The sequence below is a fragment of the Vidua chalybeata genome, chromosome 1 (assembly GCF_026979565.1).
Source record: "Vidua chalybeata isolate OUT-0048 chromosome 1, bVidCha1 merged haplotype, whole genome shotgun sequence".
Lineage (NCBI taxonomy): Eukaryota > Metazoa > Chordata > Aves > Passeriformes > Viduidae > Vidua > Vidua chalybeata.
Genome location: NC_071530.1, coordinates 1,204,173 through 1,230,327, shown reverse-complemented (window position 1 = coordinate 1,230,327; position 26,155 = coordinate 1,204,173). Strand labels below are relative to the sequence as shown.

At 51.6% G+C, this 26,155-nt stretch overlaps 1 protein-coding gene across 1 annotated transcript in view; it reads right to left on the bottom strand.

Moving 5' to 3' along the window:
- The window catches only part of SETD2 (SET domain containing 2, histone lysine methyltransferase), a 52,093-nt gene that overhangs the window by 3,879 nt on the left and 22,059 nt on the right, over positions 1 to 26,155 (bottom strand). Inside the window, exons 6-18 of the mRNA XM_053952601.1 lie at positions 25,522 to 25,599; positions 25,182 to 25,279; positions 23,925 to 24,051; positions 22,502 to 22,636; positions 22,017 to 22,145; positions 20,293 to 20,931; positions 12,014 to 12,062; positions 11,348 to 11,528; positions 8,310 to 8,991; positions 7,205 to 7,339; positions 6,953 to 7,092; positions 5,889 to 6,000; positions 880 to 960 (exon numbers count right to left, since the gene is read on the bottom strand). Coding sequence (XP_053808576.1) covers positions 880 to 960; positions 5,889 to 6,000; positions 6,953 to 7,092; positions 7,205 to 7,339; positions 8,310 to 8,991; positions 11,348 to 11,528; positions 12,014 to 12,062; positions 20,293 to 20,931; positions 22,017 to 22,145; positions 22,502 to 22,636; positions 23,925 to 24,051; positions 25,182 to 25,279; positions 25,522 to 25,599 — 2,586 coding nt within the window. The remainder of the gene's footprint in view (positions 1 to 879; positions 961 to 5,888; positions 6,001 to 6,952; positions 7,093 to 7,204; positions 7,340 to 8,309; positions 8,992 to 11,347; positions 11,529 to 12,013; positions 12,063 to 20,292; positions 20,932 to 22,016; positions 22,146 to 22,501; positions 22,637 to 23,924; positions 24,052 to 25,181; positions 25,280 to 25,521; positions 25,600 to 26,155) is intronic.

Genomic DNA, 26,155 nt, shown 5'->3' with positions numbered 1-26,155 from the left:
CATCCCATCTAATCTACAGCCCCATCCCATCCCAGCCCATCCTACCCCATCCCATCCCATCCCACCCCATCCCATCTAATCTACAGCCCCATCCCACCCCAATCCCATCCCATCAATCCCATCCCACCCATTCCCATCCCATCCCACCCCATCCTACCCCATCCCATCTAATCTACAGCCCCATCCCACCCCATCCCATCAATCCCATCCATCCCATCCCATCCCATCCCAGCCCATCCTACCCCATCCCATGCCATCCCACCCCATCAATCCCATCCCACCCCATCCCACCCCATCCCATCCCACCCCATCCCATCCCATCCCATCTAATCTACAGCCCCATCCCATCCCACCCCATCCCATCCCATCCCATCCCATCCCATCCCATCCCATCCCATCCCATTCCATCTCACCCCATCCCATCCCATTCCATCCCATCCCATCCCATCCCATCCCACCCCATCCCATCCCACCCCACCCCATCCCACCCATTCCCATCCCATCCCATCCCACCCCACCCCATCCCACCCATTCCCATCTAATCTACAGCCCCATCCCATTCCACCCCATCCCATCTAATCTACAGCCCCATCCCACCCCATCCCATCCCATCCCAGCCCATCCTACCCCATCCCATCCCATCAATCCCATCCCAGCCCATCCTACCCCATCCCATCCCATCCCATCAATCCCATCCCATCCCATCAATCCCACCCCACCCCATCCCATCCCATCCCATCCCATCCCATCCCATCCCATCCCATCCCATCCCATCCCATCAATCCCATCCCACCCATTCCCATCCCATCCCATCCCATCCCATCCCATCCCATCCCATCCCATCCCATCCCATCCCATTCCCGGGCTGGGATCCCTCACCTCTTTCCTGAACACCTCCTTGCTCTTCTTGGCCAGCTCGCTGGACGTGTCGGCTTCCGCCGTCTTGGGCTTCTTGGAAGACTGGAGAGGGGAACGCAGGGATGGCAACGCTCCCCTGATTCCACCTTGGGAACAGCCCTCCTGTCCCACAGCCGGGTGGGCAGCACAGCTTCCAGCCCATTCCCAGGGACATTCCCACCCCATTCCCAGGGATATTCCCACCCCATTCCCAGGGATATTCCCAGCCCATTCCCAGGGACATTCCCAGCCCATTCCCAGGGACATTCCCAGCCCAACACCAGCACGCTCCCCACTCCAATCCAGATCTCCCATCCTGATCCCAATGAGCTTCTCAGCCCAATTCCAAGGAGCTTCCAGGCCCGTTCCAGCACTCTCCTCAGCCCATTCCCAACACCATTCCCAGTCCAAGGCCGGCACGTTGCCCAGTCTGATCCAGGTACAATTCCCAGACAAATGCCAGCACGCTCCCACCCCAAACCAGGGACTTCCCAGCCTGGTCCCATGAACTTCCCTGCCTTCTCCCGGCGCTCTTCCCAGCCTTATCCCAGCAAACTTCCCCACTCAGCCCTGGTGCATTTCCCAGTTCAATCCTGCTGAACTTTCACGTGGTGAAATTCCCAGCCTGATCCAGGCTCACTTCCCAGCTCATTCCTGGTGAGCTTCCCAGCCCAGTCCCGGCACGCTCCACACCCCAAAGCAGGCATTTCCCAGCCCCATCCCAGTGAGCTCCCCAGCCCGATGCCGGCACGCTCCTCGCCCCAATCCAGGCACAATTCCCAGCCTGATCCCAGCACAATCCCCAGCCCAGTCCCAGCATTTCCCAGCCTTGCTCCTGGCACTCCCCAGCTCAGTCCCAACACTTTTCCCAGCCCAATCCTGGCACAATTCCCAGCACACTCCTGGGCTGGGAGGCACAGGGACCACTCCTTGCTCTTGTTTTCTTTGGGAAAAAAATCTGGAAAAAGAGAAGGAGTGGAGCCTGGGGAAGTCAGGCAGGTCCATAGTGGGAATAAGTTCTGTGGTGGTGGATTTTCCTTCAGAAATTCCCTGGGAGGGCTGGGGCCCCCCACAAGCATTCACACGGATTATCTTTAGCTACAGTCAAGATAAAGGGAATTTTCTAGGAATTTCTGGCTGCTTCCCTGAGTACTGATCCCTGATTTACTAACGGAGTAGAATCCAGCCCAGCTGCATCCCGGAGTCCATCCCTCCACACTGCATCCGCACCCACCTCCCACACGCTCCCATCCCAAGCTCTGTGATCTCCTTGGAGCCTAAGAAGGGAAAAGCAGCATCCCTGCACCAGCACCATTTTCTGGGAGGGGTCTGGGATCCAGGTCATCCCAGACTGTAAGGACAGGAAGAGCAAAAGGATTTGTTAAAGGTTTGGAAAGCCGGGGGAGGTTTCCCTTCTCCTTCTGCTCTTTGATGATGTCCCAATATTTCTTTTAATTTAAAAAATCCCACTTTTTACAAGTATTTAACACTGAAAAAAAAAAAACAGGAAAAAAAAATCCCTTTCAATCCCTAAAAATGTGCTTGGCTGTAGGGCAGAGCTGCAAAATCCCAGGAGCAAAGGGACAGGGTGTAAATCAGCCGTGCCAGGGAGGTTTTATGGCCGAGGCTTGGCCGGGGCAGGGACATCAAAGCTCCTGCTCCAGCCCCAGGCTCGGCTGCCACTTCAAAAGGCTGGGAATGGGGAGCAGATGGCTCCGGATGGCTCCGGCACCAAGCCTGCAGTGCTCCATCAGCAAAGTCATTCCCAAACCCCTCGTCATTCCCGAGCCCTTCCTCAACTCCTCGTCATTCCTGAGCCCCTCGTCATTCCCAAACCCCTCCTGAACTCCTCGTCATTCCCAAACCCCTCGTCATTCCCAAGCCCCTCCTGAACTCCTTGTCATTCCCAAACCCCTCGTCATTCCCAAGCTCTTCCCAAACTCGTCATTTCCAAGTCCTTCCCAAACCCTTCATCATTCCTGAGCCCCTCGTCATTCCCAAACCCCTCCTGAACTCCTTTTCATTCCCAAACCCCTCGTCATTCCCAAGTCCTTCCCAAACCCTTCGTCATTCCTGAGCCCCTCGTCATTCCCAAACCCCTCCTGAACTCCTTGTCATTCCCAAACCCCTCATCATTCCCAAGCTCTTCCCAAACTCCTCATCATTCCCAAACCCCTCGTCATTTCCAAGTCCTTCCCAAACCCTTCGTCATTCCTGAGCCCCTCGTCATTCCCAAACCCCTCCTGAACTCCTTGTCATTCCCAAACCCTTCATCATTCCCAAGCCCCTTGTCATTCCCAAACCCTTCCCGAGACCCTCGTCATTCCCAAATCTTTCCCAAACCCTTCATCATTCCTGAGCCCCTCGTCATTCCCAAACCCCTTCCAAATCCTTAGGGGTTCCCAAACCCTTCCCAAATCCCTCGTCATTCCAGAGCCCCTCATCATTCCAAAACCCTTTGTAATTCACAAACCCTTCCCGAACCCCTCATCATTCCCAAACCCTTTGTCATTCCCAAACCCTTCTACTGCCCCAAATCCTTCTCCACTCCCAGATCCTTCTTCATCTCCAATTCTTTCCCCACCAAATCCTTCCCCACCCCCAAAATCCTTCTCCATCACCAAACCTTTTCCCACCCCAAATCCTTCTCCACCCCCAAACCTTCTCCATGATGAATCCCTGCTCCATCAGCAATCCCTTCTTCTCCACCAAATCCTTCTCTACCAAACCCTTCTCCATCCCCAAACCTTTCTCCACCAATCCCTTCTCCACCCCAAAATCCTTCTCCTCCACCCAATCCTTCTCTACCAATCCCTTCTCCATCCCCAAATCCTTCCCCATCCAACCCCTCTCCATGTGGGATGAGGGCAAAAATTGGTGTCAAAATTGGCAGGGAAGGATGAGGAGGAAAAATGAAAACTCTGTTTCCAAGCTCCTCCTTGTGCCAAGGTGCCAATTCCTCCTTGGAGAATTCTTCCTAACTTTAGGCTAAAATTCCATTTTATACTTATTTTAATATCATAACTTCCATATCAAGGCCTTCTTCCCTCACCCCTCCAAAGTGAAATCCCATAATCCAAAGGCTGCCAGGAAAACTAACACAGGAAAACCCCAAGAATGGTGCTGTCCCTATTTTCCAGCCTCTGGAGGAGATGGGAATGGAGAAGCCACAAAGATGAGGGGAAAACCAGCCTGGGAGGGGATCAAGAAGCCAAATGTTTGGGAGAACATGGGATTCTCTTTTCCAGCAGCTGGGATCTGCTCCACTGACACCAACCTTTCCACGGAGAACCAAGGGGCAGAGACAAACTCATCCCAAATCCACACTTTTTCCATCTAAAAGGATGCAAAACCTTCAGCATCCAGCCTGGTGTCCCTGCCAGTCTTCCTGCTGGGCCACTCCCTCAGGAAAGCCATTTTCCAAGGGAAAAACAGGATTTCAAGTGTGCTTTAAAGGGAAGAGTGATCCTGGCTTCCCACTCCTCTTGTGCCTTTCCATGAAAATCCACCCCCACGGCCCGGGAACACCGGGAACAGCAGCAGCAGCTGTGGGTTTAATCCCTCCTGGGTGAGTTTAATCCATCTGGGAAAGGTGTGGAGTGGGGTGGGGAGGAGGGTAAAAAATCCAAGGAATGTGGTTGTAATTTCAGGGTGGAAGCGTTGGAGGCAGGAGCTGCGACCATGGGAATTCAGCGCCAGGAAAAACCCCACCTTCCAGCCATCCTGGCTCAGAAGAAAAGGAATTAAAGCTCTGGAGTGAGTAGGAACCACCTCAGCCTGAGGTCAGCCACAGCCATGGCTCATTTAGGAATGAGGGATTCAGGGATTTTGGGTTTGGAATGAACAACAAAACCTGGAAGGAGCAGCCTGTTCATGTCCGGCCTGAGGTGAAGCCCTTGGGTGGTCACCTCGGCCCTCGGCTCCTCTTTATCCCAATTAATGGGATAAAACCCCACATTCATGGAAGCACCTTCCCCTGCTGCTCCCTCTGCTGTGCAGGCAGCACTGAGACCCTCAGAATTCCATAGGAAAACAATTCCCAAGCTGGAAAGCACCAGCACAGATTGATTTCCCTGCTCAGAAGAGCCCAACCTTCTCCTCAGCACCTCATTCCCACCCCAGGGATCTTCCCAAACATCTCCAAGCTGCTCTCCACCACTGAACGTCAGCTCATCCCTCCACAGGGATGCATTTCCCAGCTATTCCAGCTTCAAATCTCCTTTTGGAACCTCCAATTGACATTTTCTTGCTCAATCCCAATATCCTTCAAGAATATTTGCAACCCCGAGATCCCAGAATATCAGGGGATGTCATGGGATAACTGTGACACTGATCCAGGGATAAAAATCCTTGAAAAGGCTTCCCTGGATTCCTCTGTGGAAGCAACAGCCCCTTGGCTGAGCAGGGAGTGCCAGCTCTGAGCTCATTTTCCAATTAACTTTTTTTCCAGGGAGATAAATATTTGCCCGTAATTATATCAGAGTGAACTGGCCAGGATTCCTGGCTGGAGCACTCAGAGGTGTTCTGGGAATGGGATTAACCCTTGGGATCCTGGCAGCACATGGAAAGGCAACAGCAGCCACGTGGGATGTTCCTGAGTGCTGCAGGATGGACAACAGCTCCAGGAAAATCCCGGGAACGTGGGAGCACCGGAGCAGCAGAATTGATTCCTCACTTTGCACGGATTTTCTCCAGCTTTTTAAGGAATCAGAAAGGTATGGGAAAGGCTCCTGAGCTACACCCTTAGTTTGTCCTTTTTCAGTGTTACTCCCCCTCATTCCCACTTTTCTGGCCAGCTCCACACACAGGCTGGAATCCAGGGCAGAACTTCAGGGAGGTCCAGTGCCCACTCGAGCTGGAACAGCCGAGCCCCGAGTGTGGCCAGTGGAGCCACTCCAAGGGATCCGGGGTCACTTCTGTCCCCCTGCCACCTCCCAGCTCCACGCTGACCTCCCATGCCATGGTCTATCCCAAAGATTTGTCTCCCTCACCTTCATGGGGTTCTCGTCGTACGTGGGGGTCCCGAGGTCCATCTCGGCCTCGTGCTCCAGGCTGGCGTCGTCCCCGGGGCTGTCCCAGGTTGGAGGATCCCACTGGGTTTGTCTGGAGGAAGGAAAACACTCCATTGTCACCTCCTCGGAGAAACTGGGACCTGCCCGTGGATTATCCCATCAACTGGGGCATCCAGATTCCATCAGCCGTCAGAATTCCTGGCACATGGAATTCACGGCCTTGCTCTTAATTTGAAGGTTTCCAAGTTGGAGGAGGTGAAAACCAAGCAGGAAGAATGGAAGAAAGGGAATCTGCACCATTTTCTACCACGGTGACACTGTGGGATCAAGGGTGTTCATCACCAGGATGGAATTCCCAGCATGGAAAGGTGGGAACATCCCAGCAGAGAGCCCAGGGAAGGTTCAGCCTCCACCAAGGCTCCCCGGGGTCTCCTCATCTCATCCCGAGACTTCCAAACAACACAATTCACCAATTCCTGCTCCACTGGTTTGAATTCCAGGTGTTTGAAGGTCTCCTGCTCTGCTGTGTGCCAGGGAGCAGGGAGGAATCCAAGAGGGAGATGGAAAAGATTTATGGATGCAGGGAAATGTGTGCCAGGAGCAAGAACTGACAGCAGGAAACTGATATGGAAGAAAATATTCCTGCTTATCCCTTCAGAGGTGGATCCTCATCCACACCTCCCACGGAGTTGAAAATTTTTAAGAAGTCCTTTTTAGAAGCTTAAAATTCATTTTAATTTCAGGTAAATTCATAGGGATTGACCCAAAACCTGGTTCTTTCCAAAACTGATGGGAAAGGTGTAGGAAGAACATTGGGAAAATCGTGTCTCTTCCCATGGAGGTGGGAGCTGGGCTCTTCTCCCAAAAAAACAAGCTACAGGACAAGAGGGAACGGCCTCAAGTTGTGCCAGGGGATGTTCAGGGTGGATACTGGGAAAACTCCTTCATGGAAAGGGTGGTCCCTGGACAGGTGATCCCGGAGGGACCTCCAAGCACCGTGGATGTGGCTCTTGGGGACAGGGGTCAGCGACGTCCACACCCACCTGGTGACCACGTGGTAGTAGTAGATCTTTCCCTCAGGATCCCGGGCCGTTTTCCAGTTGGGAGGGAGGACGATGGTTTTGGGTTTGGGAGGGGAAGGCGGAGGCAGATCCAGGAGGTTGTTGGTGACCACCAGCTCTGGCTGCAAAGGGCACGGAAGGGATGAAGAGAAAAGTTGTGAGGGCTCACCAAAGGTGTCCTGGCAGCTCTTTATCCCACGGGAAAACCCTCCCCCCATCCCTTTGGATCCTCACCTGCTGGATGGGCTGGGGCTGCCCGGCCGCCACGATGGTGGTGACGGCCGTGGGGGGCTGCACGATGACTCCCTGCGGATGAGCCGTGTAGATCTGCTGGCCCTGGATGTACTGGAGACCTGGCTGGGCGTAGCTCTGGAACAGGGAATCACACTCAGCTGCTGCTCCCAAAAAAAACCTTCACTGCAGGAGAGCAGCTTCCACCAGACCACGCTGCTCCAAGCCCCGTCCAACCTGGCCTTGGACACCTCCAGGGATCCAGGGGCAGCCACAGCTGCTCTGGGAATTCCATCCCAGCCCCTCCTCACCCTCACAGCCAGGAATTCCTTCCCAATATCACCCTCAGATTTTTGTACTATCATTAATTCCGGTAGCTCCAGACTCTACTTCTAAAAGCCAGTGGAAGCTGAGCTCCCACATCCATGTTTTACTCATTTTCCTCAGCTTTTATCCACAAATCTCCCTTCAACAGTCAAAAAACCAAAATACTGCTGCAAGTTGCAAATTCCCGATTGGGCCCAACAACTATGGAATCATCATCCCTGGATATGTTCAATAATATCCCCCATCCCTGGATGTGTTCAATATCCTCCATCCCTGGATTTGTTCAATATCCCCCATCCCTGGATGTGTTCAATATCCTCCATCCCTGGATATGTTCAATACCCTCCATCCCTGGATGTGTTCAGTAACCCCTATCCCTGGATGTGTTCAATAATATCCCCTATCCCTGGATGTGTTCAATAACCTCCATCCCTGGATCTTCTCAGTATCTCCCATCCCTTGCAATGTCCAAGGCCAGGTTGGACAGGGCTTGGAGCAATCTGGGATAACAGAAGGCGTCCCTGCCCATGGCAGTGGGTGGCACTGGACACTCTCTAAGGTTCCTTCCAACCCCACGCATTCCAGGATTCCAGGACTCTCCAATTTATGCCGTTTGTAGATGGAAAACACCCTGGAATGTGCTTTCCTCCTACTCTTGGGCAGGAAGTTCCCTGGGAAGACCTAAGAAGATGCTCCAATAAGAGAAGCACGGGGTGAGTAACTCAAGTGCTTTTCCCAGCTGGCTCCCCCCGGTTCCGTGGGCGCTCCCAGCTGGAATTACCTGGACGATGGGCGGGGTGGTCTGCGAGTAGGGCGAGGTGGTCACTCCGTAGACGGTCTGGCAGGTCTGGCCCTGGTAGTAGATGGCTGGCTGGGACTGGGCCGGGGAATAGGGCTGCTGGACAGCCACGGCGGGCTGCTGGCTGGAATCCCACACCCCGTAACTCTGGCTCTGCACCGCCCCGGCCGCGGCCACCGGCAGCACGGCCACGTTGGCCTCCTGGTGCACCACGGTGTCGCCCTGGGCCACGTACTGCGGCGTGGTCACCTCCATGGTGGCGGCCACGTGCTGGACGACGGGCACCGGCTGCGGGGTGCTCAGGGCCGGCTCCACCGTGTGCCCCACCAGAGTCTGGGAATGCTCGTATCCTGCCGGAGAGCACATGGAGTCCATGGTGGGCGTGGGCAGCAGCACCTTGCCGGCGTTGGGGTTGCTGGGATCCACGTAGGCCTGCATGGGGTACCCTGGTGGGTATCCCATGAAGCTGTGGTGGGGCGTTCCGTAGCCCATGGAGTCGTAGGGAAGCGGGGACGTCATTCCCAGGTTTTGGAGCTGCTGCTGTTGTTTCTGGGCTTCCCGTTGGGCCACCTCCTGCTCGAAGAGCTTCCGGCGCTCCTCCGTGGACAGCTTGTTGCGGTCCTTGGGCCGGACTTTCTTCTTGGAAGACGCTGGGGTGTCGTACCTGGGGGAGAGGGAACGGGGAAAGCGGCTGTGAGGCCTCAGGAAGCTGCAGGCCCGCGGCTCCAGCAGCAAAAGGGACAGTGGAAAACTTGGAATGCCCAACAACAGCATGAATCCCTAAAAACATTCCCTCTTTTCCAGCTGTTTGACCAACTGAAGAGAAACAGCCGCTGGTCCTGCGCATCCACAGGGAGCCAGGGCAGAGGATGAGCAATCCCAGTGGATTGGCCAGTGTCAGCCTGGTGCTGATGGAGATGCAAGGATGCCACAGAAGCTGTCTGGAGGAGCTGTTCCAGGATACCTGGAGAGGGAGGGAACACCTCCAAGAGAACCCAAGGAAAGGTCACAATCTGCAGGGTATCCCAAACAGGCCCTGCTGGAAACACTCTGCCACGTTTTCCCAAAGCAGGACAAACAAGGAATTTGGAAAAGGCTCCCAAACAGGAGCAACTCACAGCGCAGCACCTTCCCCCCCAAATTCCAGTGCTGGGGTGAGAATTCCATCTTTCCCATCTGGAACCCCCACACGGGAGCTGCAGACAAAGCAAAGAACAAGGGAATCACAAGCAGCACATTCCCATTTGGAATTCTGCTCGTTCCCAGACCGCAGCTTCAACTTCAATAAATAACGGTGTGGATGGGATTTTTTAATTCCTTAAGAGTTTTCATCCCAAAAGGCGCTGCAGCTGGAGGGATTTTTCCAGGGAATTAATGGAGGAGGGGAAAAAAAAAAAAAAAAAGCCTAAGGACTTTGATCAAAGCCCAACCAAGGAAAATTTCAGATCAAAGGTGGATATTTCCAGACGTTATGAGTGTGGTAAAACAGGGATTACAAGGAAAAATGCTTTGCAGCCTTAATATAATGGATTCTACAAAGCATCCAGGCTATTCTCCATATATTCTGTGTTCCCGGGATCCATTTACATATCAAAAGCACATTGCTACCAAGAGATCCGCTGGAGCTGTTTCCTGGCATTCCCAGAGGAGCTGCAGGATCCGCTAATGGGAACCTCATTGCCGGGAGGAGTTTGATTTCCCTAATTAAAGTCTTTCCTGGCACTGCCTGGAGAGTTTGGAAGAGAAGCAGCTGCCATGGAGGGAGTGGGAAGAAGGAAACCGAGGGTTTAGCGTTCCTTTCTCCATCTATTTGATTATTTTCCTTTATTAAATCCTTGGAATAACAAAGAGGGATGCTCAGAGTGGGGAGAACATTCCCAGAGAAGGAATTTGGTCCTTCACCGACACGGACATGGCACAGGGGGAAGAGCCAGAGCAGCAGCTGCTCACCCAAAAAACCCTTGTTCTGTTTAAAACAACCCCAAAAAGCCAGGTTTTACTTCCTGGGGATGTTTCCAGCCTCGTTACAGAGGGATAGATTTACATCTGTATTTTTTATCCAGATGTTTCCAACTTTCCCAGCTCGGCTCAACGCGAGGTTTCCTCGTCTGGCTGACTCGGCACCAATTGTTCCCTAATTATGGAGTGGCTTTGAAAGGGACAACAGAGAAGTGACTTCTTTAAAGGAAATTCCATGGTATTTTTGCTGCCTTTAACACGATCTCCAGTCTCTCTGAACTGCAAGACATGGAATATTTTCCTCCTCTTCATTAGGAGTCGCATGCTCAGCCGTGGCAGTGATGCCAGCATTCCCAAGGAAAGGCAGGAGACCTGGCAGCAGCCTGCTGGGATCACAGCCCCCTGGACTGTTGTCCTCACAGGTGTTTTTAGGGAACAACCACTCCTTCAAGGGGGTTTTGGAGTTAGAAATCCTGGTTTGGGTACTGCTCCCTCCTGTACAGGCAGGGATTGCTCCAAGCTCAGAACAATTCCCAGCACAGTGGGAAGGGGTGGAGCAGGAGAAGGGAATGGGTTTTGAAGGACCCAGGGAGCTCTTTGTATTAGGAGGGCTGCATCCTGGAATTCCTGGATTCCCCATCCCTGGAAGTGTCCCAGGCCAGGTTGGACAGGGCTTGGAGCACCCTGGGACAGTGGAAGGTGTCCCCATGGCACGGGGTGGGACTGGATGGGCTTTAAGGTCCTTCCGACCCAAACCATTCCATGATCCCTAATTTCTGTGCAGGAGCTGGCACGGCTTCCCTCATTTCCCCACCTCATTCCCAAAACATACCTGAAGATGGAGGTGCAGGTTATCCCAGAGAAGAAGCCACCAACACCAAGGAACCACCCAACTCCCACCAGGATTGAATCTCACCACCAGGATTCCTCCAGGAGGAAACTCCCTTCCCGGGGTGGTGGGGGGGGGGGATTCCAAAGATCTCCAGGACAGTTTTTCCTGGAGGTTTTACCCAGGAATGTGGCAGCTCCCTGGAATATGGCAGCTCCCTGCCACCACTTGCCTGTCCTCTGGCCTCTTTGTCCCCCGCTCGTAGGCCGAGGACGGAGGGGACAGGGAATCTCTCCGTCTCTTCCTCTCCTTGCTCTGGCTCTGCCGCTCTGGATCCCGCTCTCGGCTCAGGATGGGGTTCTTGGGAGTGGGGGTCTGATCCCGGAGCCCGGCTGTGTCTCTCCCACGGTCAGCTGTTGGGAAAACAGGAGGAAAAAAAGGGAGGGAATTTTCATCATTTGGGTATTAAGCGCTCCCCTCTCTTAGAAACGGCCTCAAGTTGTGCCGGGGGACGTTCAGGTTGGATACTGGGAATATTTCTCATGGAAAAGGATGGCCAGGGACAGGGCAAGGGTGGAATCCTCATTCCTGAAGGGATTTAAAAGCCACATGGAGGTGACACTTGGGGACATGGATCACTGGTGGCCTTGGCAGTGCTGGGGGACGGTTGGACTCAATCTCGGAGGGCTTTTCCAAGCTCACCAATTCCATGTTTTTAATTCTAGGTTGCTCCACGTCACCCTCAGGGCCCCATCTCTCCCCACCCACCACTCAGATTATCCTCCCCATTCCCAGGAGGAGCAGCTATGGAGGCAGAACATCCCTTGACATTCCCAAGTGGGAAAACGAAGCAGTTTCACGGGAGCAGAGGAAAAGGTGGGAAAAGGTGAGCACTTACCACTGCTTTCCTTTTCTGCCTGGCTCTTCTTCGGGATGCGATAGACCTCCTGTGGAAAAGCCACGAGCAGGGTCAGAATTCCAGCTGCTCCCAAAACCACCCCAAGCAGCCAAGAATCCCATAAATCATACATTTACAAGAAACCACCAGAAAAGGGTCTCTTGAAGGAAAGTTCTGGGGGTTTTTGTGGTGCTTTCCACATATTTCCTCTGCTCGGTGTTTTGATTTTTGATGGATTTCCGTGGAATTGTGGGCAGCTCCTGTTGTCCCTGTCCTGGTCTCTCCAAGGCAGTTTGAGATAACCCAACAAGGAGCAAGAAGCTGGGCTGGGTGATCCCAACAGATCCCTTCTGACTGGAGACATTCCATGGCCCTGTGAGGCTGGCTCTGGTGGCCAACATCTGCTCCCCCTGCTCAAGGACCATCCGTGGGCTTCTCCCAGGGACACGGCCACATTTCCATGATGTTCCCAAGCTCTGATGTTTGATGTGGGAGCATCCCAAGGGAAATGAGCAGGAGGACCAGGCCCAGCTCTGAGTGACCCCATTGACCAAGGACCTGCTGAAGCTGCTGAGGTCAAACCCAAACACCCACCAGGCCCTCAAGAGCAGCAAACCCCAAACCCTCTGCTCATCCAGCTCCTCCCTCAGCACAGGGAAAACCTGGAGCTGCTGGAGAGATCCAGAGGAGGCCTCGGAGCTGCTGCAGGGCTGGAGCCAGGCTGGGAGAGCTGGGAATGTTCCCCTGGAGAGGAGAAGCTCCAGGGAGAGCTCAGAGCCCCTGAAGGGGCTCCAGGAGAGCTGGAGAGGGACTGGGGACAAGGCCTGGTGGGACAGGACACAGGGGAATGGCTTTGAGCTGAAAGAAGTAGAATTAGATGGGATATTGGGAAGGAATTCCTGGTGGGGAAGGGCTGGGATGGAATTCCCAGAGCAGCTGTGGCTGTCCCTGGATCCCTGGCAGTGCCCAAGGCCAGGTTGGAGCAGCCTGGGGCAGTGGGAGGTGTCCCTGCCCATGGCAGGGGTGGCACTGGATGGTCCCAAAGCTCCTGGCAACTCCAGGTGGAGATGGCACCGTGGGAAGAAAGGGAAACGAGGATCAGAACTTCCCTAAAGTCCAGGTTTAGCACAACATCCTTGTTAATCCCCCCTGGATTGGGCAGGAACAGCCCTTCCCATGTCACTGGAAGCAACTGTGCATCCCTCCAGGTAAGAAATGAGGTTTATTAGCACCTTTCCATGCTCTGTTGTATTTTTAATTGGAATATTCTGGCATGCCCAGTGTAAATCCCATTTTACCTCAGTGATGCTCGTGATCCTACAGAGGTTTTACAGCATTCCTGACTGTCCAAGTACTGGAAGGTTGGGGAAAAAAAGCTCTTTTTTGTTTAATCCCAGCTTCTATCAAGCCCTTGCTCTGTTCCCTTCCTGAAGGAATACAGTATTCCCAAGAATTCCCAATTATTTCCAGAAGAATGTGATGAACCAGCTGGTTTGTGCCTGATGGAGCATCCCTGCTGGAGCAGCAGCTGCATCCCCCCCCAAAAAAAACCCCATTAAATCAAAAAGGACAAGCTCAGTTTAACACAAATAAATTGTTTTGGGGAGCTGTGCTGACATTCCAGCTTTCCCAGAGCACCTTCCCTAAAATATCCTTTCATTTAGGCCCTGGATGAGGCAGAGTGGGGAAAAAGATGGATTTGAATGTTCCTGGGGGGTGAAGGCTGCTCCAGTTGGGAATTTAAAGCTTCCACATATTCAGAAATGTGGAGTTTACCTTGACTTGACTCTCAGATTTTACAGAATATCCTCTTTTTTTTTTTTTTTTTTTTTTTAATTCCTTGAGTTTTTAAAGCTGTTTGGGAATTAATTAACGGGTGGCTCAGGGGGCTCATTAGCAACGTGTCCACCCCCAGCACTGGATGGGCTAAAAATGAGAATTTCCTTTAGCAAAAAAATAGGGAAGGAGAAGAAACCCTGTTGTGGTTTGTCCACGAGGCAAAACCGCTTCAAAAGTGCTGCTGCTGGCTAAAAAAAAAAAGGGATTTGGGCCAAGATTTTTATGTTTTTAAAGATATTTTTGCTTTTCTGTGGAGCCCAAACACACCACATGGAGTGTGCATCTACAAAAAAGAGAGGCATTGAAATTCCCAAGAAATGCCCTTCAAATTAAAGTTTTTAAACTTTATTTATGTGTTTGCTATGGGCTACAATACTCCAAATCCAGGTTTTTTAGATGAAATGTAAAGAAACAAAGCAGCAGCTCCACGTTTGGGGTAGGGAGGGATGCAGGATGAGCCCATAATTATAGAGGATTTATATCTTTATAAATGATGTAATCCATATAATGGAATCATGGAATCGTGGAATGGTTTGGGCTGGAAGGACCTTGGTGCTCATCCAATTCCAACCCCTACCACATGCAGGGAACCTCCCACCAGGCCAGGGTGCTCCAAGCCCCATCCAGCCATAGCCTATGGATTTAATTTTATTTTCCTACAGAATTCCATAGCTATGGATGGCAGGGATGACTTTGCCTCTCCCTACCTCGTGTGGGACAGAGGTGACCACAGGGGCAGGTTCTGAAGCCCCAAAATCACCTTCCACCACCAATGCGTTTTGCCAGGTTTTTTTTCTTTCTTTCTTTCCCACATTAAACTCCTAAAAATGTTCATTTTCACAGCAGCACATCCAAAAAATTCCCCACAAGTCTACCCTGGGGGAATGAGGAGCCACCAAGGAATGGGATCATGGATGAGCTGCCCGGAGCAGAAGGACAACGCAAGCGTTGGGAAGAGCTAAACTACACCAAAACCCCAGCTCCTAAAAAAGATCTGTCCCATTAAAGAGCAGGATGGGGAATGGGAAATCACCGGGAAAAGGCTCAGTGGGAAGAGAGGGAGGATAAGGAGCACCTGGAGTAAGGGGACTCGGCAATCCTGGCATTGCCGCTCCTGCCACGCCTTGCTTTAGCTTCACCAGGACATTGGGGGAGCCCACTCCAGGATCCATCCCAACAAAGTGGCCAGCCCTAAAAAGTCCAGGAAGGCCAGAATCCAAGGTAATTATGAGCAGGGAGTGAGCTCCGTGCTGTTGGAGAGAAACTCCAGCTCCACTCAATGGAGCCTCCAGCATCCATTCCATGTGGGAAGATGGAGGCAGCAAAGGCTTTGAACCAGGAACAAACGGAGGGATTTGTCCAAATTGCTCCATGAAAAGCAGATGGTGGTCAGACCAGGCTGGGGAAACTCTCAAGAAAAGCCGATTTTATTTTTGGAAACGGAAGCTGCTGGCTCGGAGCTGCAGAATTCCTCAATCAACGCGACCGCCGCTAACGGGCTCCAAATGGCTCCCGAGCTTCCAGCACAACTTTGAAGGGATCGCACGGAAAATTAAATGCAGAAGGAAAAGTGACACGAGCCTGTTCGACACAAAAGAGGGGGGGAAAATGGGATTGAGGCTGTCCAGCCTCAGGCACAAGCCAGCCTTGGCTTGGGAAAGGGAAGAGAGCTGCAGGACGGAGTCACGACTCAAAGGATTCTGCAGTGGGAAAGGAAGGTTGTGTCTTGATGGAACCTTCTCCACAAATCTGTCCCTCAGCTGCCAGTCATTCCTGAATGACTTTATGATCTTGGAGGTCTTTCCCAACCTTAACAATTCCGTGAGTTTGTCCTATGATTCTGTGAACTTCTGTTGACTTGTCTAAGGAACAACGCAACCAAAATCCATCCCCTGCCAGGCTGGATCCTCTTCCCTCCCTTCCTCTCTCCTCTCCTTTTTTTCCCCTGCAGCTCCAACATGACCCCAGGGGATGGAGCAGAGCAAGAGGAAGCACCAACACCATGAAACCCCTGCTTGAAGGCCAGAAGATCCCACAGCAAACCACGGCCTGGCTGCTCCCCAACCCTATTGTTTCCCCCAACTATTCCTTGCTCCAAGTTAGAACAAATTACAAAATTCCTGATTAAAGCATGGGATGTCCGTGCCGGAGCCGGAGCCAGGCACTCCAGGATGGCTTCACTGGGAAAGGGACAGGCAAGAACAGCTCCAAGAGGCTTTACCAGGATAAATCAGAGGAGACTTGGAAAGATCATCCCAGCAGATGAAGGAAGCTCAGTTGCCTTTGGTCACCCAAGATGTCCCACTCAGGGTGAAATGGCCTCCAGGGGAGGTTCAGGTTGGATACTGGGAAAATTCCTTATGGAAAGGGTTGTCCAGCAGTGACCAGGCTGCCCAGGGCAGGGGGGAGTCACCATCCCTGGAGGGATTTAAAAGCCTTGTGGACGTGGCACTTGGGGACAGGGGGCAGCGGTGGCCTCAGCAGTGCTGGGGGATGGCTGGACTCAATCATCTCTGAGGGCTTTTCCAACCTCACCAATTCCCTGATTCCATGATTATTAAGCTCCCAGATGGGTGCAAAAAAAAAGTCCACTTTGGCCCAAGTCAAGGTGAGGACTCAGCCTTGAGCTCCAAGTCGCTGCAAAAGCTCGCAAGGCCAGAAGTATCCAACTAAAACCACTTAAACCCAAGACTGGCTCTTCCAAAAGGTTTTTCCTAAAACCAAGACCTTCTCCAAGTCGCAAGGAAAGGGCCTGTGGATCCTCAGAGCCACAGCTCCCAGCTGCCCCTTCCCAGAAGGTGAGAGCCTCTTCAGGGGTGGGGCAAGATTCCCAAAGCTCAGTCCCACGGGAGGCAGAGCGGTACCACAGCGTCCTCTCTGTCCCTCAGCTCAGCTACTCAACCTCAGCCCTCAAGAGGACGTTGGGAAGAGCTTCCCAAGCTTGGCCCTACGGCATGTCCTGGTGATTCCAAGAGGTCTGCTGGCCATCACACCACGTGTCACCTCCAGCACGGGCCTCTCCGCACGGATCAGCCCACGGAGCCTTACCTGAGCACAATCCACCTGGAAGAACCACGCGGAACCACCACCTGTGCCCTTGCTGGGTGTCCAGCAGCCAGCCTTTGGCACTGGGAGGGAGTTTTCAGCCCGGGAGAAGCCATGCAGCGCTTCCTCGGAGAGCGGGAACGGCGCCCACGAGCCCGGGCTGAAAACTCATCCCACTGGGAATGTGCGTGTGTGTCGTGCCAGGGGTGTGGCCGTGGCCAGCACTCCTCACGGGGCCGGAGTGCTGGAGCCCTGGAAGGACTTACAAGTCCTGTGTGTAGAGGTAGAGAAAAAAATTAAGCTCACTTAATCCTTTCAGGCCAGGAGCTGGGATTTCCCCGGAGCGACGTCCATTGCCGGCAATGGACGCACCAAAATAACGTCGGCATCCCCGAGTTAACCACCTCTGTCCTCCTTTCACCTATCACACTGCTCATGCATCAGCCAGCTTCCCAACCATCTTCCCGGCTCTTCGCGCTATGTCCTCTCCCTTCTTCCGCACGGAGTTGGAGAAAAGGAGCCCCTTGGTCAGCTCTGGCTGCCCGGAGAAGCTGGATGGAAACGGTGGAAATTACAAGGGGGTCATCAGCAAGGCTGGAGAGGACAGCGCTTAAGTCACGACGTTTCCGACCCTCCCACCCCCCAGCCAAGGCCAGGTGTTCCAGCACTCCAAGAACCCGGCTTTTCCAAAGCTTGGGTGTGCTGGGAAAGGCACCTGGGGGTGAATTATCCATCCCCCTTCCAGCTTGCATTTGTCTTTTAGACATCCGGGGTGGGCTTTGGTGGCACCTTATGAGGTGAGAGTTGGACAGAGGCAGTTAACTCCCAGAGCCATGAAAAAGTCCAGGACAGGGTAAATTCCCAGCTCCCGGTTTCCCTACAGTTGTTTTAGAGGAGAGAAACGAATTGTCACAGCCCCGTGTCACCATCCTGCTTTTTTGGGGTGGATTTGCTGGGATTACTCCAAGCCCATGAGATCCAACCCCATCCCTACAAGCAGACCACGACCTGAGGTTCATTAATAAATACACAGAGAGGATGAGAATCCACATCTAAAATATGGGAATGTGTCGGGACTCCGTGGTCCGACCACAGCTGCAACAAAATTCTGCAGATTCCCAAGCTGAGCTTCTCCAAGCTCCAAAGAAAACACAAATCCTGGGGATAAAACGACACCACCAGATCAAATTTGGTCTTAAGGCAACGTTTTGGGGGAGTTTTGTGAAATTTCATGCATTTTATTAATACTTTATCATTTCTCTGTGGTGCTCCGTGTACATGAGTGTGGAAGGGAACACAACTGGTCCAAAGGAGCAACTCGGTCTGGATACCCAAAACAAGTCTCCAAAGCAGAGGACAACTAAGGCCTGACTTAACTTTTAGTTTAAAACAGGTTGGACTTGATCTTGGAGGTGTTTTCCAACTTTAACAATTCTCTTGGCAATGATGGAAAAGGACTTTTCCCAACTGAACCACAAATTCAACCTGGCGGTGTCGCTTCGAGAGGGAAACCACACCAAGAGTCTGCAAGTTCAAGTCTGGTAAATGATCAGATCCATTTGGAAAAAAGGAGGGAAAACACCAAACCACAACCCAACCTCTCTACAGAAATGTGTTTTACCTCACTTCTTCCCCCCATCTAAGATTTGTGTCACCAATGATTGCGCCCAAAATCTGTGAAAGTTCAGTAGTATCTGATCCTCCTGAAAAATTCAGACTGAGGTAAAATGTCCCTGAATTCTCCTGGGAATCTCTGCATTTCTAAATCCTGATGTTTGCAGCTCCAGAAATGGCACAAGCAAAGCTTAAGGTGAGGTCTCCTCCACCTGCACCGGCGCTGCGGCACAATTAACACCTATTATTTTAATTAACCCCTTCCAATCATTCCTCATTATCAAAGTCAATGGGTAAATAAACTCCTTAGCTCTACCATGCATCAGCAAACATGAATTTGCTTAAAACAACTTCCAGTATTTAAAGCTGGGCTGGTGGTTGATTAAGAGAAGGGCAGAAGAACCTCTAAGTCCCACCAAGCCCACAAGAAGCTGGAATTGTGCCTTCAGTTCCTGCTGGATCCTCAGGAATCACTGGGTTTGGAGTTACTGAAGAGGCTCCCAGCCCTCCTGCCCTTCAGTGTAAGGAATATGAAATAATACATGGAATGCAATCCTGCAGGAGCAGCAGATGAGTGAAGAGTTTCCAAAGATCTAAAGAAGCCCAAGGAATGGCTGAAGTGTTGGGTGGAGAGTGAGATCCATAGAACCATGGAATGGTTTGGATGAGGAGGGACCTTAAAGGACATCCAGTGCCACCCCCTGCCACAGGCAGGGACACCTTCCACTATCCCAGGTTGCTCCAAGCTCCAACCTGGCCTTGGGCATTGCCAGGGATCCAGAGGCAGCCACAGCTGCTCTGGGCACCCTGTGCCAGGGCCTGCCCACCCTCCCAGGAGGAATTAATTCTTTCTTAACCACTGGGCTAAATCTTTCCTCTTTTAGTTTAGAAACCTTACTGGAATATCATCCTACGTCCCACCAAAAAGAAGCTGCTGGCTGCAGATCCCACTGGCCACCTATGGGACTGGGACACAATTCCAGAGGACAGAGGGAGCCACCAAGCCTTTCTCTTGAAGAGGTTTTCTGCTCCAGAAGACCTTGATGGGAGTGAAACCACTGAAGTCCCAAGTAACACCCAAATCCGGGCATTTCCAACTGTGAACAGCCAGGGGCTGATCCAACACTGCCTTTGAGAGAACCTGGCATGGCCAACAGACCCTTCTCTGGAGGCTCCACACGGTGCAGATCTAAAAGGACAGGAAAAGCTGGGGATGTTGGGATAACTCAATTCAGAGAATCCCAGAATGGTTGGGCTGGGGGGAACCTTAAGGATCATCCAATTCCACTCCCTGTTTTGGGCAGAGACACCTTCCACTATCCCAGGTTGCTCCCAGCCCTGTCCAACCTTGGACATTTCCAGGGATGGGGCATTTAGGAGTAGCCTTGAACACTTCCAAGGATGGAATCCAGGAGCAGACAGTCCATCAATCTGTTTCCACACTGAGGGATGTGGGCCACTTCCACCCAAAATGCTCATGGGAATCTCAGTCCCTCAGAGCTGCCCATTCCCTGGAAGTCTAAGGGGATGAGCAAGGTGTCTTTGCGTGCCCAAACCCAACCAGCTGCTGGTTTCACCAACACCTGGACATTTCTCAGGTCACACCCAGGGCAGCTGCCACCAGAGGATTTATACAGAAAGCACTTTTTGTGTAGAAAAGACCATTTAGTTACCAAATATTGACCAAAAGACATCAAACCAGCCCCATTTGCACCACACCACCACCAAATGCACGTTTTCCTGAGCTCCAGGTGCTGGAGCCGCACGGAGTCTCCTCTTACCTTGAGCTCCTTCCAGCTGTCGAGCAGCCTGGTGGCCAAGTCGCTCACATCCACAATTTTATCCGTCTGCTCCTGGCTCCTCTCGCTCTCCACGTCGGAAACTCCTTCCTCTTCATCCTGCGACGGCGTTTCCATGGCCATGGGCTCCTCCAGCTTCGCTCCATTGCTCTCCTTGACCTCTGCCTCGGGCTCGGCCTCCAGCTCCGCAGGCTGGGATTTGCTGCTCTCCACCGGCGCCTCCACAGCAGTTTTGATGTCCTGCTGCTGCTGCTCCTCCGTCACCTCCATTGGGGCTGCCTCCAGCTGGTCCAGGTCCTCCTTGCCCTCCTTCCCTTCCAGCTCGCTGGTGGTGTCCGAGATGGCGCTGTCCATGCTGTTCTCACTGATGATCTTCAGCCTGCGGAACACCAGCTTCTTGGGGGTGTCCGTGTCACCTTCCACGCCCTGCTTGGCCGAGAGCTCCGGGGTGTTGAGCGGGGTGTGGGCCCGGGACGTGTTCTCGCTGGAATATCCGTCGCCCTCGCTGAGCTGCGGCACCGCCGTCTTGGTCTGAGCCCAGCGCTGGATGATGGGCAGCACCTTGCTCTCCTCCAGCATGTTCTTAGTAGGGATGGGCAGCAGCTCCAGGGTCTTCATGATCTAAAGGCAAGGACAAAGCAGGGCGTTGTCAGAGCCAGAAGGATTTAAAGCTGTGTCCAACCTGGAATAATTCACTTTTCTCAGGAAGAATTAACTCCGGATTAATCAAGGTGATCATAAAATCCTGGTCTGGGTGGGAAGGGACTTTAAGGCTCATTAATTTCTCCTTGCCATGGGCAGGGACACCTTCAGCTATCCCAGGTTGCTCCAAGCCCTGTCCAAGCTGGCCTTGGACACTGCCAGGGATGGGAAGTCCACAACCTCTCTGGACAGCCTGTGCCAGGACCTCACCACCCTCAAAGCCAAGAATTCCTTCCCAAAATCACAAAATCTAAGATCCAAATATCTGATCTCATCTATCTAATGATGGTCACAGGTCATGGATGACAGATTTTGGGAAGTTTCTTCACGGAAAGGATTGTTAAACATTGGAATGGGCTCTCAGGGAGGTGTGGAGTCCCATCCCTGGAGGCACCTGGAGATGGCACTCATTGATCTGGGCTGGGGACAAGGTGGGGATCGGGCACAGCTTGGACTCAATGACCCTGAATTTCCAGAAGTCTTTGGGCACCCAATCCCAAATTGCTTATGGAAAACTGAAACATTCCAGCTCCACTTCAGACTGTCAGGATCTCAAATTCCCTGTGCTTCAGCACAGAATAAACAGCAACAGCAACAACCTTTAAGTCTGGCTTATGGAATCTATGTCAGGAATCTAAGGAAAACCACAGGAGCAAATTCCTTCCATCTATTAAGGATCTGCCTCAGGGCAGAAGTTTCAAGCCTGTAGTTCTGAGACACCTGAGGTTGTTTTCCATGAACATTTGGCACAGATTTGTATTTTAAAAAAGAGAAGGAAAAGAAAATTCTGGTGATCCCGAGCATTCAGCAAAGCTGCCAAAACCCTTTTCCCCAAAAAAGGGCTGGCCAGCCCTGGCACGGGCCGGAGTCCCCATTCCTGGAGGGATTTAAGGGCCTTGTGGAGGTGGCACTTGGGGACAAGGGTGAGTGGTGACCTCAGCAGTGCTGGAGAATGGCTGGACTCGATCTTAAAGGGCTTTTCCCACCTCAAGGGAATCACTGACCTCCAGCTGCAGCTTCAGGTTGTTGGCCGTGCTTCCTCTGCCGTCGCCCAGCTCCGTCATCCAGATCCAGAGCAGGGACAAGCCGTGACACTCCAGGAAGGACTTGAGGCAGGACTGCGAGTGCGTGTTCTGGAGAGCCAGATGTGGGGATAGTCAGAGACTTCCAGGCAAAAACATGGCAAACTGCTCCACTGGGATCATGGTCAAAGCCGTGGCACAGCCAGAACTCGGCCCCTGAGCAGGTCCAAGCTGATTTGAGTGGCTGGAACTGCTGGGATTGGAGCAGGGATCCAGCAGCAGGACCATTCCAACCACTACAGCTCATACTGGGGAATAACACTGAAGGACAGTGGATCCTGGAGCCGCTCGGCTGAGCTTGGGGTGCAGCAAAAAGGGCAGGACCTGCCTCCCACACTCCCCCTCTTCCTCTGAGGATGCCACTTGAACAGGACGTGGAGCCCTCCCCTTCCCGGGCCGCTCCTCACCTGGATGAGTTTGAGGCAGGTGAGTTTCTGCTCCAGGGTTTCGATCCGCACCATGAGCCGGGACAAGCTGAGCACCTGGTTTTTATCAGAGAGACCCTCCCCGTTCTCCAGCAGCGCCTCCAGCTCCCCATCCACCTGCACAGCCACGGGAAAACACCCTCAGGCTCAGGCCAGGGAATTCCCCGACTCCGAGCTCCCTTTTCCCTACGGAAAATGCTGGAAATTCCAGGTGGTTCCACCAAAACCCTCTCAGTCCTGAGTTTATCTTTCCATGCATGAGAACAAACTAAGAAATTATCTTTAATTGCAGGTAAAACTTATTATTTATATTTTGAGTTGTATAAATTCTTTAAAAATTTGTAATGATCAATGGATTATAAACTATAACAGATTTATAATCCTTACAACCAGAGACTCCCTCTCCACATGGACACTGGAATATCACCCTCTCATTTAGTGACTAATTAGTGTTTTAAAACACCCTATAAATGATTTAGGAATTATTACTTGGCTTACTCACTCTCTATAAATTATTTAGGAATTATTTCTTGGTTTCCTTACTCTCTGATACAGCACATTTAAATGAAACTGGCATTTTTAAACTTCCCAAAAGAATTAGGAATAAATCTTCTCCATAGGAACAGAGGTTTGTCCCTTCAAGGATGGAATAATTACAATTTGTAGGAATTAAAGAAGAGCCTGTGCAGGTTCTTGCAGAAGATTTCACCCAAAAAAATTCCTCTTGCTCTGGATTCTCTGCACTTTTTCCACATGGCATGAACCCATCCCTGCAATTCCATGTGTTGTCTCTAAAATTCCACCTTCCAACCTGGAAATGGTGAATCTCTGCCCTTGAAGCTGCCAAATTTCAGGTGATGCCCTAAATGGCAAAACCAATATTGTTCATCTTTCACCAATGTTTAAAAATCATGGAAAGCAACCCACATTTTTGAATCCAGTTTATGGTGGGGTTCAGTTATGGATAAGCAAATACTGGATCTGGGAAAGTCACTCTGGTGGGACTTTAAATTACCAGGAGAAAGGAAACTGGATTTAACAGAAGATCCAAGAGAACACAAATCTTGAGGAGCCTTGTGAAATAAAATCACTGGAGTTGGAAAAGACCTCCAAGATCATCAATCCAACCTTTATCCATGGGAAAGACTGAACCCTGAGGTTATCAGGAGTCATCTTCTCCCAAAGGAACAGTGATGGGATGAGAGGAAACTGCCTCAAGCTGTGCCAGAGGAGGCTCAGGTCGGATACTGGGGAAATTCCTTCACGGAAAGGGCTGCTGGTGGTGGAATCCCCATTCCTGAAGGGATTTAAAGCCACGTGGATGTGGCACCCGGGGACAAGGGTGGTCCTGGCAGTGCTGGGGAATGGTTGGGCTCAATCCCAGGGGCTCAATCCTCAAACTCACCGAGTCCTTTTTCCGGGAGCGTTCCTTCTTCATCTTCCCTCCGGCCGCGCGGATGCTGACCCTGTTCTCCCCCCCCAGGTACCCCCGGCAGTTGGAGGAGCCACAGAAACATTTCTGGGCCTCTTTGCTGTGGGGGGGACACAAAGGGAGGTTCAGCCACAGCTCAAGCCCAGCCCCAGCCACCTCTGCACCTTCAGGAGCCAGGAATGGGAATGGCTCTGCACGGAAAAGCCACTGAAAATCCAAATAAAGTCTTTATTCCCAACACAGCTGCCATGATCCCCAGCTGTGGCAGCTGGAAAGCCAAGCCTGCCTCACTTCCAGGCCCTCCACAGGCCAAGAACCAGGAATCAAGAGAGGAAAAGGTGGAGCTGATGGGGCTGACAACTTCTCATCCCACATTGCCATCAATATCCTAATTTTCCTAAGGAATTTATCCTCAGGATTATACATCCATTAGGAAAAGCTTGCATTTCATAGCATTTCATAGCTCATATACCGAATTTTAGAGCTCAAAACAGGATAAAGAATGAGCTCAGGATTTATAGAAGCAGCAAAATCCACACGGAAAATTTGTTTTGGATGTTCAGCCATGGCTAATAAATATAATATTTATAATAAATATAATAAATGCAATAAGTACAGTTCCCAAGGAATATTTCTACCAAGACTCTGTATTTCTCACTTGACACACCATCCCTTTTAAACTCCATTCCACAACTTCTTGGGAAAATGGCAGGGTTTTATTTTAAATATGTGGAACCCACTGGAGGAACGTGGCTCTGCAGTGGTAAGAAGCAGGGATGCTCAATTCCAGGAATTTCTAGGAAGGAGGAATAATCTTAAAACACAAGTAAAAACTCATTCCTACTTCCAGGAAGGGCCTGGAGAAGGTTCCAGAAGGAACAGGAAGGGATGTTCCTCAAGTTAAAAGAGTAATGGAGGAATCTTAGGCTCAGGTTTAGCAAAGGGATCCCAATTCCAGGCTGGAGCTTTCCCTGCAGCCCTGGATTAGGCCAGGAAGAGGGGATGAGTTATCCAGGGGGTTTTACAGCTCCATCAGGGACTTGCAAAGCCATAAAACAGGAGTGGGAAGGGAAGAACGGGAATTCTTGAGGAATATTGCGAAGTCTGGAGCCTGGCTAATGAATAATCAGACAGGAAGAAGCAGGGAAGGTAATTACCTGGGAAAGGGATGGAGTAGGAACAGTGGGAAAGGGGAAGAGCAGGAATTCCTGTGCAGGAAAAGGGACGTACCCGTATCTCTGGAATTGGTAATCAAACGTCAGCTCCGAGCCCGACGGGACCAGCTTGGTGGTGAAAAACCCAACCCGGAGCTGCCCGTTCACAGTCCACTGTGGGGAAAAGATGCCAGGAGTTATTCCAGCCTCCACTCCAGGTTTGCTTTCCCTGAACACACCAATCCTTGGAAAAGCAGCACTGGGGAGTTCAAAACCGGGCAAAGTGCCCCGTTTAAATCCAGGTGTTTTCATGTCACTGATACAGCAGGGACAAAAATCCCCGAAATAAAGAAAGAAAACGCTTCAGTCTGAGCTCTCCAGAGGGAGGAGCTGCTGGATTTGATCCAGGATTTTACCTTTTGGGTCTCACAGTTTGGCTCACAGCTGTGGTTCATGAAGCGGGAGCAGTTTCCTTTCTGGGTGGCGTCGATGATCTGAAAAGGGACAAGAAATGCAGGGGAAAAGGCTCATTCCTTGGAATGGGAAGCAGCTACAAACACAACCCATGCGGGAATCATCTCCCTTCCCACTCTTTATTTGATATTCCCCATCTTTATTTTAAAGCTTGGGGTTTGTTAGGACATTAATTCCACCCAGGTACACGGCTCCTCATTTTCAAGAGCTCTCCAGCTGGATGCAGATCCTGGATTTTGTTTCTGATACAGCCATGAGGGGTTGGGACAGTGAATTTTTCTCCCCCACACCTCATACTCCAAAAGAAAAGTCATCCCAGAAATAAAAACTCCTTTGATAACTGGAAATGCTCCTTTGTGACATTTAAAATCACACAACAAGTTCAAAAATCCTTATTTTAGGAGGAAAAACACCCAGGAAAAACCACTCTGAGTATTTTTAGCTCCTTTTCTCTCAAGCTCCCCGACCCCCAAAAGGTCCTGACAGGAGAGACAAAGAGAATAAGGAGAATAAGAGATGGAATTTCTATTTATCCCTCTTCTTCTCGGGCAGAGGGAACAGCTCCACATCCCTTGG